This window comes from Accipiter gentilis, chromosome 12 (genome assembly GCF_929443795.1).
Source record: "Accipiter gentilis chromosome 12, bAccGen1.1, whole genome shotgun sequence".
Taxonomy (NCBI): domain Eukaryota; kingdom Metazoa; phylum Chordata; class Aves; order Accipitriformes; family Accipitridae; genus Astur; species Astur gentilis.
Genome location: NC_064891.1, coordinates 26,706,161 through 26,721,101, shown reverse-complemented (window position 1 = coordinate 26,721,101; position 14,941 = coordinate 26,706,161). Strand labels below are relative to the sequence as shown.

At 48.9% G+C, this 14,941-nt stretch overlaps 2 protein-coding genes across 9 annotated transcripts in view; one reads left to right on the top strand and one right to left on the bottom strand.

Moving 5' to 3' along the window:
* Positions 1-336: 336 nt before the first annotated feature.
* On the top strand, positions 337-13,168 carry ENOPH1 (enolase-phosphatase 1). 2 transcript variants are annotated; one of them, XR_007507814.1, is made up of 7 exons: positions 337-533; positions 4,864-4,965; positions 5,726-5,928; positions 8,679-8,811; positions 9,114-9,237; positions 10,324-10,523; positions 13,088-13,168. XR_007507814.1 is itself a non-coding variant. In XM_049815280.1 (6 exons), the coding sequence occupies exons 1-6, from the start codon at positions 450-452 to the stop codon at positions 10,461-10,463; spliced, it is 786 nt and encodes a 261-aa protein (XP_049671237.1). In that variant the 5' UTR covers positions 337-449; the 3' UTR covers positions 10,464-10,559. The 2 variants fall into 2 exon arrangements, 1 of the variants encoding a protein (XP_049671237.1); XM_049815280.1 differs by lacking the exon at positions 13,088-13,168 and having other exon boundaries at positions 10,324-10,559.
* TMEM150C (transmembrane protein 150C) overlaps positions 12,321-14,941 on the bottom strand; it is a 26,778-nt gene continuing 24,157 nt past the window's right edge. For all 7 annotated transcript variants that reach the window (XM_049815285.1, XM_049815287.1, XM_049815283.1 and 4 more), the window contains one exon: positions 12,321-14,672. In XM_049815285.1, coding sequence (XP_049671242.1) covers positions 14,464-14,672 — 209 coding nt within the window. In that variant the 3' untranslated portion in view covers positions 12,321-14,463. The remainder of the gene's footprint in view (positions 14,673-14,941) is intronic.

Genomic DNA, 14,941 nt, shown 5'->3' with positions numbered 1-14,941 from the left:
GGAGTGCGGCGTGCAGCCGCCGTCGCCGCCCGCCTCGCACCTCTGCGTACTCGGTGCCCCCCCGCGCCCTTCCCGCCGCGGGCCCTGGGGCGAAGCGGCCGTCGCTGCCCCGGGCGGGCACGGGGAGACAGACGGGGACAGGCAGGCCCCGGCGCCGGGGTTGGCGGGGGGGGGGGGGAAGGAGGGGGGGTTGGGGTGGTAACGTGCAACCCAGAAACCCCGTTTAGGAGGCGGAGCGGGCGCTCCGGAGGCGGGCACAGCCGGCGCGGCACTCCCCACCGCTGGGGTCCCGCTGCCGCCGCACTCACCTCCCGCGATCCGTGGCGGCGCGGCCCGGCCCGGCCCGGCCCGGCCCCCCGCGCAGCCGCAGGGCGGAGCGCCCGCCGCCGCCGCCGCCGCCGCGCTCCCCCGGTGAGCCCCGCGCTCCACGTGCCGCCGCCGCCGCCGCCATGGGCGTGCTGCCGGTGCCGGCGGAGGTGCGCGCCATCCTGCTGGACATCGAGGGCACCACAACCCCCATCGCCTTCGTGCAGGTGAGACCCGGCGAGGGGGGCGGCAGCGGCCTCCACACGCGGCCGGGAGCCCCGCTGGCACCGCCGGGGGCGGGGGGGGGGGGGGCTCCGTTAAGCATCGCCGTTACTATCGTGGTCCCACCCAGCCCTGGCAGCCCCGGGGGACACGCTGCGCCGGCCAGATTTCTGTGACCGCAAGCCCCCTTCGCCGGGAGGGCCCTCCCTACGGGGGGGGGGGGGGGGGAGCGCCTCTCCCGGGGCTGCAGCCCTGCGGAGGGCAGGCCCGAGTTTCCTCCAGAAGCGTGAAACAGTGACACATTTTCTGTGTTTTTCTGAAAAATGCTCACGAGAAAATACGTCTCATTTTACCGTGCGCCTGCCTCTTCTGCGGGCAGGAGAACGGGGAACTATTCAGATCCAGGGCAGTTCAGTAAATGATTTTTTTCACGGATATAGGGCTGTTGGAGCGCGCTCGGCCTCCTCTAGGAAAAACCCTCGAGCATCCCTGTTGCTCGGATGCCTGGAGATGCAGCACCTCACCCGGGTTTGCAGAGAGCCTGAAGTACTATATCGGGGTTATCCACTGCCTTTTCCCTTCAAAAGGGTGGTACAGTCAGATGCCTCCAGTGTCACTGGAGATGTATGTCCTTCCTCCAGCATGCACAGGACCAGTACAGGGGGAGGGTAGCACGCAAGGGGGACTGTACTAACAGTGAATATGTACTGAGTGGTTTCCCTTGCCTAGGAGAAGGCTTAAGACTACTGAAAATTTTGGTTTAGGTGCAGAAGCCAGGAGACTGGGAAGTCTGCGAGGCCAGCAGGAGGCATCAGGACAAACACTGTAAATATGCTATTAAAATTTGCAGTTCTCCAGCCACTGTGGGTCCCTCCTCTCCAAGAGGTTTTGGTCCCTAACCAGGCTCCTGTGCTGCACAGGAGGGAGTAATTTGCTTGTATTTAAGACACCGAATGGAATTATCCCTGCTCCTGCCATTAACCTGTATTTCTCCATGAGACATTATAGCTTGTGGTGGGTCTTTCTTGCTGATAGTTTACGAAGGTGCTTTGTGACCCCCATGATGCATGGAGGAGTGAAGTCTCTTGCCAGGCTTTCTAGGCGTTTCTGCTAACACAGTTTAACAGATGAACAACATGACCTACATCTTTCCTGTCCATGTTCTTCCAGTGCTCTTGAAGAAACTTCAGGTCTAGATGGCATTACAGCTGCCTCCATCCCCTTGATATCTTTCAACTTAAACAGTTTAAACAGCTCAGATTTCTTACCAAACATCTAACAGAGAAATTAATTTGGTTATATCTACCTTGAATGCGTCTTGCTGTTGTGCAAATAACATGCAATATGCCTGAGATGGTTTCCTACCCAAAGTCTTTCTGTTGCAGGGAGGCCAAATGAGTTATGGTTCTCAATAAAACTCAGTTTGCTGGAAATCCTGAAAATGCTAGAAACAAGTTATTTCACTTGGACTTTCAGTTAACCTCCATAATTTCTATTTCCTTTTAAAAGGTCAACTGCTGGTTCTGCAGGCATTTTATTCTTTAATTAAAGGATTTTATTTAATCCTTTCTTTAGTATTAGAATTATTGAATATGCAAAGTAAGGAAATAGAATGAGCCAGTTGATGAGTAGATTAAGGAAAGATACCAGAAAAGAGAATATTTGGTGGCCCGTAGTTAGAGATCACCAAGTTTTCTCTTTTGCTGGGTCCACCCTGGCAAAGAAAAGTAGATGGTAGAGGAAAGATGTAATTTGATAAACTACATCCCCTGAGATTTGTCAGATCTCCTGTAAAAGAGCAGATTGTCACTGAACTTTGTGACAGTTTGCATGGACATTGAGAGGAAAATTGACCTTACAAGTGCTAAGTGTGCTACGTGGGTGTCTACTGACAGTAAAAATACTATCCTTTCTATGCTGGGTTTAACGTTGCTGTGAGCAGTTGCAAAGGCTTAGGAGGGCTGTCGAGCTGTGTTTGCTGACGGCTGTTTCTCCATCCTGCCAAGCTGTGTTGGGGCAGCCACATCTGGGGCTGGACGTCTCCGCGGAGCCTGGCCATCTGACGGTGTGGTCCCAGAGAGATGGGAGCTGTGCCCAGGCAGGCTCGGGTCTCCTGCTAGCCAAGATAAAAGAGAAGCGGGTGAACTTATAAAGGTCAGTAACAGCCCTGGTTAAACCTATTGAAGAGTTTGCAGGCACCAACTTTTGCTGAAAGCTGAGGTCTCGGAGATGGAAGTATTTCCCTGCAGGATGCAAGGAGTCTTTCTTCCACACAAACTCGTGGCCTTTTAAACTTAGTACATCATTGCCTGGGATCACTCCTGATGTCCATAAACCATCTGTCCCACTGGCTGTCCACCACTCCAGCTGTCACATAGGTGTCCCCTCTTGGACCACAGACTGATGGATTTGCCAATGGGCCAAGGCTTTTACCCTTTTAAAATCCACTGAAGCATGGAATACGTTGTGCTTTTGGAGCCTGTTTGGAAGTTTTTCTTTGCCAGCATGTGCTGGTTTTGGCTGAGATAAGAGTTAATTTTCTTCATAGTACCTTGTATGGGGCTATGGTTTGGATTTGTGCCGAAAACAGTGTTCATAATGCTGAGATATTTTCGTTACTGCTGAGCAGTGCTCACACAGAGTCAGGGCTTTTCTGCTCCTCACACCCCCCACCAGCAAGTAGGCTGGGGGTGCACAAGAAGTTGGGAGGGGACACAGCTGGGACAGCTGACCCCAACTGACCAAAGGGATATTCCAGACCATATGATGGCATGTTCAGCAGATAAAGCTGGGGGAAGAAGGAGGAAGGGGGGGACATTCAGAGTTACAGTGTTTGTCTTCCCAAGTAACTGTTACATGTGATGGAGCCCTGCTTTCCTGGAGATGGCTGAACACCTGCCTGCCCATGGGAAGTGATGATTGAATTCCTTGTTTTGCTTTGCTTGCGTGTGCAGCTTTTGCTTTACCTATTAAACTGTCTTTACCTCAGCCCATGAGTTTCCTCACTTTTACCCTTCTGATTCTCTCCCCCATCCCACGGTGAGGAAGGTGAGTGAGCAGCTGCGTGGTGCTTGGTTGCCAGCTGGGCTTAAACCACGACACAAGACAAGAGCACAAAACACTGCTTTTGGAAAGCAATTGGGGCCTTTTGACATCCAAGTTGAAGGGAAGTTAAACCAAGTCAGTGGGTTGGTTGCATCTCCTAGTGGATACTCTTTAATTTCCTCCATGATTTAAAAGATAGTTTGAAAGCAGCTAAGCTTAAATAAAGGAAATGAGAGAGTAACTGGGGGTATTACAAGGCTGTTGATTTCCCTAGACAAGATTGTGGTAATTTTCTAGGCATTTAAGAGATTTTCCTTTCCCCTAAATACATTGTTTTTAAAATATACCATGTGGAAAATGCAATATCGGAGTAATAGAAAATCCTCCAGTTCTGCTTCCACATCATGCTCTCAGGACCACCACTTTCTTAATTCAGTAACAAGTTAAAGGTGACATACAGTGAGGAGAAAAATATCTTTGGCCATTTTTTGAGGAGAGATGAGCTCGGGTTAGTTTCCTCCCATCTCCTCTCCATCCCAAATTTTTCCCAGTTAAGAAAAGCTCAGTTCTGTACCCGAAGGAAGGAGCTCCCTGACCTTCCCCTGGTACTGAGGCTCTTCCCGCACCCAGAGATGCCATCACAGCAGCTGCTTGTGGCTTCTCAGTTGTGAAACACCACTAATGAGAGCAATTTGTAGTTATTTCTGGTTGCCCTTGGGAACTCTGGGAAGGTTTGTAATTCTCCTGTGGTACTTTTCCCTAACCCCATTTAATTTCATTTGCAAAACTGTCCTATGCAGCTTAGTGTCACTGGACTAGACTTTTCTTTTTAAAAAGGTCCTCTAGCTCTGGTGAGAAGTTGAGATGTGTTTTCAGAATGACCTTTCTTAGGACAAGCATCCCATTAAAAATAGAGTAGTATAACTTGTCAGTTCAGCCTTGTACTCCTCAGCTGATGGGAACTTGGGGTCATGTCTGCCATTTCAGACATTTTTTGGCAAGCCAGGAAAAGTTATCACTCTCCTTTCCATCCTGGGATTTAAAAATTGCAGCTACATAAGCATTTGTGCAAAAAATCCACCTGCACTAATCTTGGCCCAAGGTTGTCTCTGGCCTGTGAGCACAAAGACACCCTTGGCAGGCAGTTCCACAAGCTGCAGTACTGTAGGGGAAGCTCGAGTGTGAAAAATAACCATATGCATCAGCACGTGCAAACAGTTGCTTTAAAAGTAAGTCAGCCTTACCTCTGCCATGTTAAAGGAGCTGCCTGTTTTTCTTGTGTGCTGCCAGGAGACCTTGTTCCCTTACATCAAAGACAACGTGAAGGAGTATCTGCGTGCTCACTGGGAGGAAGAGGAGTGCCAGCGGGATGTTGGACTTCTAAGGAAACAGGTTAAGTAACAGAGCTACACTGTGTCTCTCTGGGTTTTCATGGCATGCCTGAGACTTCAGGTCACTCGGACTCCCCCAGCCACCCAACACAAGCCCATATCTGTCTTTGCCCCCCATAGAGGCTGGTTCCCTTCACGGACTGATTGTTGTGTGAGGGGAAGGGCTAGTGCTTGGTAGGCAGCAGCTGAGCTGCTTCCCTCAGTTCGCCTTGGTCTTCACAACCCCTCAGCGGGCATTGAACCACAGCTTTTCAGCTTCGTGTCTGCGCTGTGCTCTTCACTTGCTGAATCTGCCACCTGTGGCTTCCAGGCACCTGTTTAGGAAGCAGCATTGAGGGACAGCAGAGTACTTGTACTGCACAGGGTAGTGTATCCTGCCTCTGTACGGGGACATGGCATCAATTTGAGACCTGTGACTGTCTGAAGCCAATAGATGCATTTGCTTCTTTGCCTTAATTTCAGTAATTAAATACTTAAGCAAGTATAATTCTCACTAGAGTATTTACAATACAGCTACAGTAGTGCTAATTGTTGGGTTTGGAAATACAATCCAAGCAAGTGTTTCTAGACACTACTAAATTCTGAATTTCCCATTAAGAAAAGCATTCAAACAATGTTGTAACCCTTCATATGAAGAGCAGTTGAAGCTGTGTCCTGCACAGAGGTGTGTTGATGCAGGTGTTAGACCCCTTTCCTAAATTGAGATGTTGAGACTGCTCCACCTCTTCCCTCACCTCTTTTTTATCATGGATGATTTCCAGGCTCAGGAGGACTCCAGCTTGGACGGGGCTGTGCCGATCCCTTTGGAGAGTGGAAGTGGGGAAGAGGAGCTGGAGCGGGTCATCCAGGCAGTCGTAGACAATGTGCATTGGCAGATGTCTCTGGACAGGAAGACCACAGCACTGAAGCAGCTGCAGGGCCACATGTGGAGGGCAGCCTATGCTACCGGGCATGTCAAAGGAGAGTGAGTAGCTGTGTGCCCTTTGCCCTGGGGCAGGTATGGGGTGCATCTTTCCTAGATGTCTGTTAGCAGAACAGCTGCATAAGCTATTCCTGGAAACAGCCCCATGTACAAATGCAAATAGGATTCTCCACCTCGGTGGAGAAGCCAATACATTTACTTTCAGTTGTGGCTTAAGCCAGGCCACTGCTGTCATGGAACCAACTGCAGACACTTCAGTTCAAATTTGATCATGCAGTGAAACACAAATCCCTTGAGCTTAATCTTTGGATCTAGGGAACCAAAAGCTTACAGTAATCTCAGTACCGACCAAGTTGTCTCAGTCCCCACTGGGAAGATAAGTGGGTGAGCATGTTTCTTTTTAATCAGGAGGTATGTGCTGGGGAACAGCCAGTTCTCCAGCCACCTGGGCAGGGTCTGTAAAGGAGATGGGTTCTGAGAAATAGAACAAGGTAATGGAGGTATGACACAGGTTGATTTGGCTCCCATGACCAATGGAATATTCATCTGGGACCACTATCTTCTGCATTAAAAATTCAGAAAATGTCTCAATATTTCTCTACAGAGATTTCTTGGTAAACCAAGAGACTGAGTTACAAGTATGAATTTCTTACAGTTGTCCATCTCACATTTTTTTTATCCCTGAATTGCACTCACATTTTGGAACAAACCTAAACAAGCTGGGGTTGCAGGGTCAGGGCCTTTCAGTTGTTTCCTCCTGCTTTGTCTCTTACCTGAGCATTTCATGCCTTTCCACTTCTTTTTGTCTTCAGACTCCTCTTTATGTTTCAGCCACAACACAACGGCGCATAAGTAGGGACAACTGGAGTTAAGCTTGATCTTCTTATTTAGGTTGAAAGATACTTCGTTAAACTATGCATTTCAAGTTCCTAAGGAGGTAAAACAAACCCGTAAGTTCACAGAGTGTTTTGCCAAAGGAAGAATGAGGAAGAAGAAAAAGAGCTCACAGAAAAATGTAAACATCCACTAGAGGAAGCAACAAAACCCAAAAGCAAGTCAAGAGGGACAGCCATCCTGTTGGTTTTCTTTTTAAAAATAGGGCTAATTGTCTTATAGTGGTCCCAAAACTCTGGAGCTAGCCTTGCTGCTTGGCAGCATCCAAGGAGTGAGATCTCTAAAGTCTCCCCCTCGCCCAATTGTATCTGGCACATCAGTGTCTGAAATCCAGGCACTGAACTCAGCACGTGAAAACATGAGGGTGTCTGGGAATTTCTGCAGGTGCTGTACAACTTCAAAATATTTTCAGCTGACACCAGAGACTTTTAATAACTATGAAAAGAAGTGAACTTTTTAAAAATACGTAACATAACAAGGCCCTGAGCAGATGGCCAAGAAACTGGAGATGAAGAAAGGGCCAGCTGATTGCTACAAGTCTGGAAAACTCAGTCCAAGACCTCCTTTTGCATCTATTTGGAGTCCTCTTTCTTCAGACGTTTAGGTGCTCAGATTCCCCTTTTTGGGGCAGTACCTTTGGTCCTTGGCCCAAGTGGCCACACAGAGCTGTGCAGGTGGGAAGGCTGTGATTTGGACTGGGATCCCTGGGGATCACATCTCCTCCAGCTGCTCTCTCCATCCTTCTGCCATATCAAACTCAAACACCCTCCCTGCCCTTCCGAGGCTCTTTGTGGTCTTTCCTTATTAACCATCACATGTATTATTGAGAGACTTACTGTCAGCCTCACTTTGTCCCTCTTGAGCATCCTCTAGCCTGCAGTTCCCTCCAGTACATGGGTCATCTTGTAAATGTCCTTTGCATACAAAGAGCTTTTACATACATGTAAGTGCAGCACTGGAGAGGCCTAATGGTATAAATGAGAAGGGTGTGAGGGAACCAACAGACATGCCTGGCACCAGTTGCCTTGGCTTTGGTCCTCCTTCCCTCTTTCACAGCCCTCCCTGCTGATGGGTTTGTCTTCAGGCGGCTGCTACCTGGGAGTTAGATGGAACTCACATATTGAGACTTGTCAGCCCATTGCTAGACCAGTGTCCTTCCCAGCACTCTGCAAGGCCAGAAGAATAAGGGGAGGGATGCTGCTGCCTAGTGAATGTGAGTTGGTTTACCTTCTGCGGTGCAGTTAAGCCAGGGACACATCTGGCCCACAGGTAGTACTGTATAACCTGAGTCACTGAATAGAGTGGCTCTGACCTCAGTCCCTTAGGGGACACTCCTTTCCCGAGCTGTTGTCTAGCTTCAAACAGTTCATACAGTGCTGCTCATTTAGCTCCTGCAGCTGCAACCTCCTCTCAACTCCTCCCTACACATGGTCAAAGCCTGAACCTGTGGGATGAGTTTGCCCCATGTGGATGCAGCTCACAGCCATAGCTCTTAACCAACAGGGAAATCTTTATAGCTTGCAAGGCAGATGGGACTGCAAGAGCCTGTCTTCTATGTCCTCCCTCTTATTCCTCCCTCGCAGAGAAAAATGTTGGGATGCCATTTTCCCCAACCTTTCCTCCCCTCTCCAAATTGAAGCAGCTGGAGAAACTCCTGCCAAATGTCTGAAACAGCTCATCAGAGCTGCTGTCTGCATAGCAGTCAATGAGCTGCTCAGTTGGCTGGAACTAAGAATATATCACCTGCTGCTGAAATAGACTCCCCTGTTGCAGAAGTCCTGAGCAGTTTGAGAATTAAGTCCCCTTGCAAACTAATGGGACAGTTGTCACAGTGCCTGGCTAAAGGTGTCCCTCCAGGTGCCCCTGGGTTTGCCCTTACGTGCCCTGTTTTACTCCAGACTCTTCGAGGACGTGGTTCCAGCCATCCGGAAGTGGCGGGAAGCGGGGATGAAGGTCTATATCTACTCCTCGGGCAGCATTGAAGCCCAGAAGCTTTTGTTCGGATACTCTACAGAAGGTGATATCCTAGAGGTAGATAACCTTATTACCTTCTTTACAGCTTCTCCCTCTGCAGAGCACTTCCCTCCCACAACTGCCCTTGCTGTAATGCTTCGTGAATAGAGTCTGGGACAGGACTCTAGGACAGGTGGGGCAGTGGGTTTAACCCACAAGAGTTAAGCTCAGCCAGCTGAGTATGCTGGCATGGCTGCATCGCGCCCCCCCCCCCCCATTACTGTGGTAGAAAGGAAAGGGGACACCTTCCTCAGGAGTGAGGTTCAGCCTTGCTCTTCAGGTGGCATCAGCTACTGCCTTTGCTTTTCCCTCTCTTTCAGCTCTTTGACGGCCACTTTGATACCAAAATAGGCCCCAAGGTAGAAAGTGAGAGCTACAGAAGGATTGCCGCCACTATTGGGTGCGCCACCAACAACATCCTCTTCCTGACGGATGTCCCTCGAGGTAGGTGGCCTGCCAGTCCTGCTGGCTCTCACCTGCGCGAGGGAGGCAGTTGCTTTTTAAATGCATGCTGCTGACTTGTCACAAGCACCCCAGAAATGCTATAGTCCATGTTGCTTTGGTAGCATCCCCCTAGCTGCTGCCATCTCCTTCCTTACACGTCCAGGCTCTCACACACCAGTGGGCTATCTGTGAGCAGCATTGCAATGAGGGAAAATAGGTCAAGTAGAAAACCTGCCCTTGCACCAGCAAGCAAGAAGAGCCTGTTAAAGTGGAGTGGGGCGTTTGCTGAAGCAGTTGGCATGCTCCATTTACAAACAGGGTCAGTGGTTTTTGTGCCCTGTGCTCAGGGGGAACAGATGATGTCTGCTGTGCTGCTACATGGCACGTGGTAACTGGTTCTTTGTGCCACTTACGCTTAGGTTGTGTTCAGCAGCAGCAAAACATTGCTCTTGGTCACCAAGACTTGACCCCTGGAAAGCCAGGCTCAGGAAGCTAATTTAATTTCCTGCCTTTGCTGGAAAAGTCTTTCTGGAATAAATGGCTCTGGATTGTGATCTCAGTCTAAGCCAGCTCAGTCCCCAGGAGTTAGCCCTTACCTCCTCCTCCTCAGCCCTGGCAGCAGAGCTGGTGGGAAGTTGCAGTTGCCTCCTTTTCCCTGCGTCATCTTCTTGTGGCCTCTTGCTGTGCTCAAGGAGTGAAGGAAGTTTGTGAGAAGTGACTCCCGGCAGGGGGTGTTGGCCTCTCTAACGCCACAGCCCAACCACAGCCCAGCTTCTTTGTGACAGAAACTGAGCTGCTGGTGCCCAGTACCTTGGAAAGCCACCAACTGGGAGGGGGGAGGAGATGGCCAGGCAGCCACCTCCCATCCGCTTGTATTACACAGCAGCTACAGTCATCCACAGCAGGTCTGCCAGGAGCTGGTCCCTCTCTAGAGCCCTGCAGCGCCACATGCAAACGCTACTCTTCTCAGTCTCAACCTTTAAAAGCTTCACTTCAATGTTTGGGGGCATCTTCAAGCCTTAAAGACCCTGATGTGGAGAGGTCGGTAAGCACATCTCAGCTCCACTCTCCCCACCTCTGTTTCAGAAGCCAACGCAGCCGAGGAAGCGGATACTCACGTGGCTGTGGTGATCAGACCAGGCAACGCAGGACTGACGGATGATGAGAAATCGTATTATAGCCTCATCTCATCTTTCACCGAACTTTTCCTGCCTTCCTCCACTTAGGGAAAGTGGTGCATGCACAAAAGACTGTGCTTCACCTGAATTGTCCTTGTGTAACATTAGGTAATTTTGTCCATAATCAGAATTGAAAAACAAACCCACATGATGTCTTGGACCCGCAACTAGTGCAGGCAGGTATGGATGGAGAATATGGTGTGGGGTCCCTTGTGCAGTAGGATGGAGGCTTGCAGCAGCCAGCTGGAGCTCGAACAGGGTGAGGAGCAACACCCATGAGTCCTGCTGTTCCTCCCCTTTCCCAGCTAGCAATTAGCTCAGGGGATGCTTCCTTCAGAATCACCCATTGAAATCTGGTGCTGAGATGCCCCACCACAAGCTCCGTCATTTTTAGAAACAGTCTGCAAACTAGGTATATGTCCCCCTGTCCCAGAGGGACCTCCAGGGACCATGAGGGGATATGAGCTTCTCCCTGCAGATGGGGTTACTGGCTAAGTCAAAACTTTCAAAGTTAGGGAGATTAGGGTGCCCAAAGGAAAATGCCAAATGTGGACTATAATACAGTATATTTGGGCTGCCACAGAAAAAGCCAGCCCTTGCTGCAGGCAAACACTTTAGACCAGGAACAACTTAAATCTTGGCTATATCCACAGCAGGTCTAGGTACTAAACAGTACAACTTGCAAATGGAAGCTGCTTAGAACTACATAACCAGCCTACCAGAATGGAGTATATATAAATATAGCTTTAAATTCTAGACCCACCTCACTGCTGCATTGTGGTGCTGGGCTATGGGATGCAACTGGCTGAACGCCAAAGTCAGCTTGACTGTGTTTCTGAAGTAATTCCCTTAGCACTAACCTCTGGAGCTCCTCCTCAGTAGCCAACATCACCCTGTCATACATTGATAGCACTGGTCAGCTGTGAGCAAATCTTGACAAACAACTGCTTCTGAGGGACACATCCTGCTGCATTTAATGAGAATTAAACCCCTGACCTTTTCACCCACACAACCTAAATTGTGCCAATTTATATCAGACGGTCACGGAGCTTTTCCAAATGTAGTAAATCAAAACACAACGTTGCTTTCATTGTGTTCACTCCATCCCAGTATTTTGCCTTCCTGTCTATCACCAGTGATCCCAGCAACTAAAGGCAAATCTCTTTTTTATTCAACCTGTGAACACTTTGTTTCCCTGCTTTCGCCCTCTCTGGTCTTTTAAGGCAGACAACCCTGTCTTGCCAAGGAAGCTGTATTACCTCCCTGACCATCTCACAATTTCAGCAGGGGCTTAGCAGGGGTGCAGGAGTGACAGCCACAGCTAGGTTATACCTAGTAATAGTGGAGGCAGAGGCAGTCTGAAACCCCAGTTCCCTGCTGCTGGCACTTCGTGCATGGGTGTCAGTTGCTTCTTACTCGTTTCTGCATGGCTGTGTGTGAGCTTGCCTTCACGGACAGCCAAAATATAATACTAACACATGTGTTGCCTTCCTGAGCTCTTATCTACACCTACAGCTGTCCCTGTTGAGGGGGGCTGCAGTGTAGAGAACAAGCAAGAGACAGGCATTTTGGAAGGAAACCATATCATGCCAGCATTACCCTTCTAAAAATTTGATGGTAGCAGGTAAGGCTGTGAGGCAGCTAGTCTGGGCGCCTTTCTGGGCTGTGTAATGAGTGTGATCCTCCTCCTAGAAAGAGCCTGCTAATTAGCACTGTTACAATAAGTGTATCTGCATGGCTGAATAGTCCCTGGCTTCCTTAAGTGTTAATTTTAATCATGATACTGTAAATACTCACCTTTTGTTTTGCCTTTGCCATCAGAAAGCTATGCATGGGGTAGGGCACAAAAATAAAACTCACTTTCTCCATAAAAGCACTTTATTAGTGGTCATGTTTCAGTGTGTATCAGCTGTCATTTAGTTGTACTGAAATGTGCTGTTAGAAATACCGTAAGAAATGTACAGTTATCACCAAAACCCTGAAGTTCAGTTTGGATTGCATATAGGAAAAGGAGAGAAAGAGAAAAAAAAAATAAAATCACTAACATCATCTTTTTTCCTTTGATAAAATTACAGAATATAAAATGATAAACTGAAAGTATTAACTGATTTTTTTAAAAAAGTTACAGTGGACTATTTACAGTAAAACACCCTTAAAACAAATCACTATTTTGTGCTCCATATGCATTGAGTGTGTGTGCCTGTGTAAGAGGATCCCCACCTGCATCTTCTCCAGGCTATTCCCTCCTGTCCTTGCCCAGGAGGAGCTCCCTGGATAAGGAGCCCTGCGCCTCACACTGCTGTGCACTTGGGCCAGCCTTGGCACATCCCTCCAGGAAGGCTTCCCACTAACGACACAGCTACAAGGAGGAGGCCTTCAGTGGTCCAGCAATAACCCTCCATTGGCTGGAGACACTCTGGATTTATAACACAGCTGCCTGAGAACAAATTTTGGCCCACAGAAGATAAAGAGCTGGCTGAAAGCTTTCTACTTACACTAGTTTTGACAAGTTTTTCTCTACAGTCTCGCCTTTCAGGAGAGGCCTCTGACCTTCGCGGAAGACTGAATTCCTTTGTGCCTTTTCCCTCTCTGTCAGAAATGCCACAGTGCGGGACGAGTTCCCCTTCAAATGCCTTTTGCCACCATTTTAATTTCTCTTTATTTTCCTGCAGCTCAGACAAGATGCAAACCTAAGCTGAGCCTGATTCGTGGAGGAAAACGGGAGCCATGTTCATAAGAAGCAACTCCCATTGTTCTCCTGCCCGTCCAATACAGCAGCCTTCCCAAAATCAGGTTCTCAAATAGGGGCTTTGAGCTCCTGCTTTTTCTTTGAAAACAGACCTTTTGTTTGAAAACCTCCTTTCAGGGAAGAAGCAGCCCTTCTGGTTTTGCTGTTCCCCTCCTGCACCTCCAGCCCTCAAGGCCACATCACTCAACCTCTGGGGCAGAACTGCCTTCCTGCACCTTGGAAGCCTGCTTAAACCTGTGGCAGACTCTACTCAGGACAACTGGCCACACTGAGGGGTCCAGAGCCCAGGCCTAGTGTCAGTGTGTCTGAAGTTTGACTTCTAAGTGCACAAGGAGCAAAACCAAACCCTATGCCCAGAACCACCTGCAACAGTTCTGTTATCATTGCAGGTGAGCCCAGTGTCTCTTAACACAATGTCTTCCCCCTCAGTGAACAAAAACAAAGCTTTTGAAATATTACACACAATAAGTGGTGGAAGTACTACACACAAGGAGCAGCCTTTTCTGGGTCAGCTTCAGAACAGACAGGCATTCCCATTTTAATTCAGCATCTTGCTTCCACCAGTCCCCACCATTGAGTCTGAAACCAAGCTGAGCACAGCACCCCACTGTGCCATCTCCTGTGGCTTGGGAACAGTCTGCCCAGCTACAAGGCAGCATCAGCCAAGTCTTGCTTCCTGATCACAGCACAGTTTCTCCCAAAACCGGCTTTACCATCGGCTGCTTTCCAGGCTGGAAGAAATGCCTGCTTGCTCACCATAAAAGCCAGTAAAGTTGGTGTCTTCCACTGCCCAATTCCAAGTCCAGAAAAAACGGCCGCTCTTTCTCACCCTACCAAGTTACACCAGTTGGCAGCAAAGAAAACAACGCAAGAAACACACAAAAGATGTGGTCTTGTGACTCGGGAACCAGCAACTCCTGAAGACTCTTGGTGCCCGGAGAAGTTTGTTTCCTTCATCTCCTCTGCAGACCAGGCTGAGGAGTGCCTGTCTCAGAGGGGCATCACGACAAATGGCTGTTGAATGTTTTGAACAACAGGAGTGTAACAGAGCCACTCAGAAAAAGTCACTGATAGCACAAACTAAACAGCTTGTGCTCTCTTACACTGCTGAGAAGGATCCACTCCTCTTCCAGCAGACAGTTATTTTTGTTTGGCTCTTAATGAGACAGCCACCCTCAGAGCCCTTTGGCAATACAATCATGATTGCACATGAAAACAAACTCACCAAAAAAGTGTAAATGAGGTCATCTTTAACCCATGAGACCACACCTGCCCCCCTCCCCCCAACCAGAGGACAGGCTACACCTGATCTGTCTGGTACTCAGAGGCTTCCGATAAGCTTTCGGAAAAGCTCAGAAAGTTTTCCTGGTACTCGGAGCAAACAATCTCAAATCTGTAGTGCCTGAACTCCACTGCAAAAGTGCCAAAGTAGCACAGGAAGCACATCACCAGGCCCCACTGAATCCTGGAAGCATGCATGTGAATGCCCTGTGCCATGAGGATGAAATCTGGAAGAGAAAGTCAAGGAGAACAAGTGGGAGCAGGGACACTGACCAGGATGAGAGAAAGCCAACAGGAAAGACAATGAATCTTGACAAAGTCACCCAGATGACAGTCAACCCAGCTAGCCATCACCAGGAGAGCGTGAATGTGGTGCCAGAGTTGGAAGGTACGTCAGGTATCCAAAAATGCCCATGGGGTGCAGCAGCTCTCCTATATGGACCAGCGCTTCCTAATCCCAATTGAGGTTGATAAACATTTACAGAGGGAAAGACTT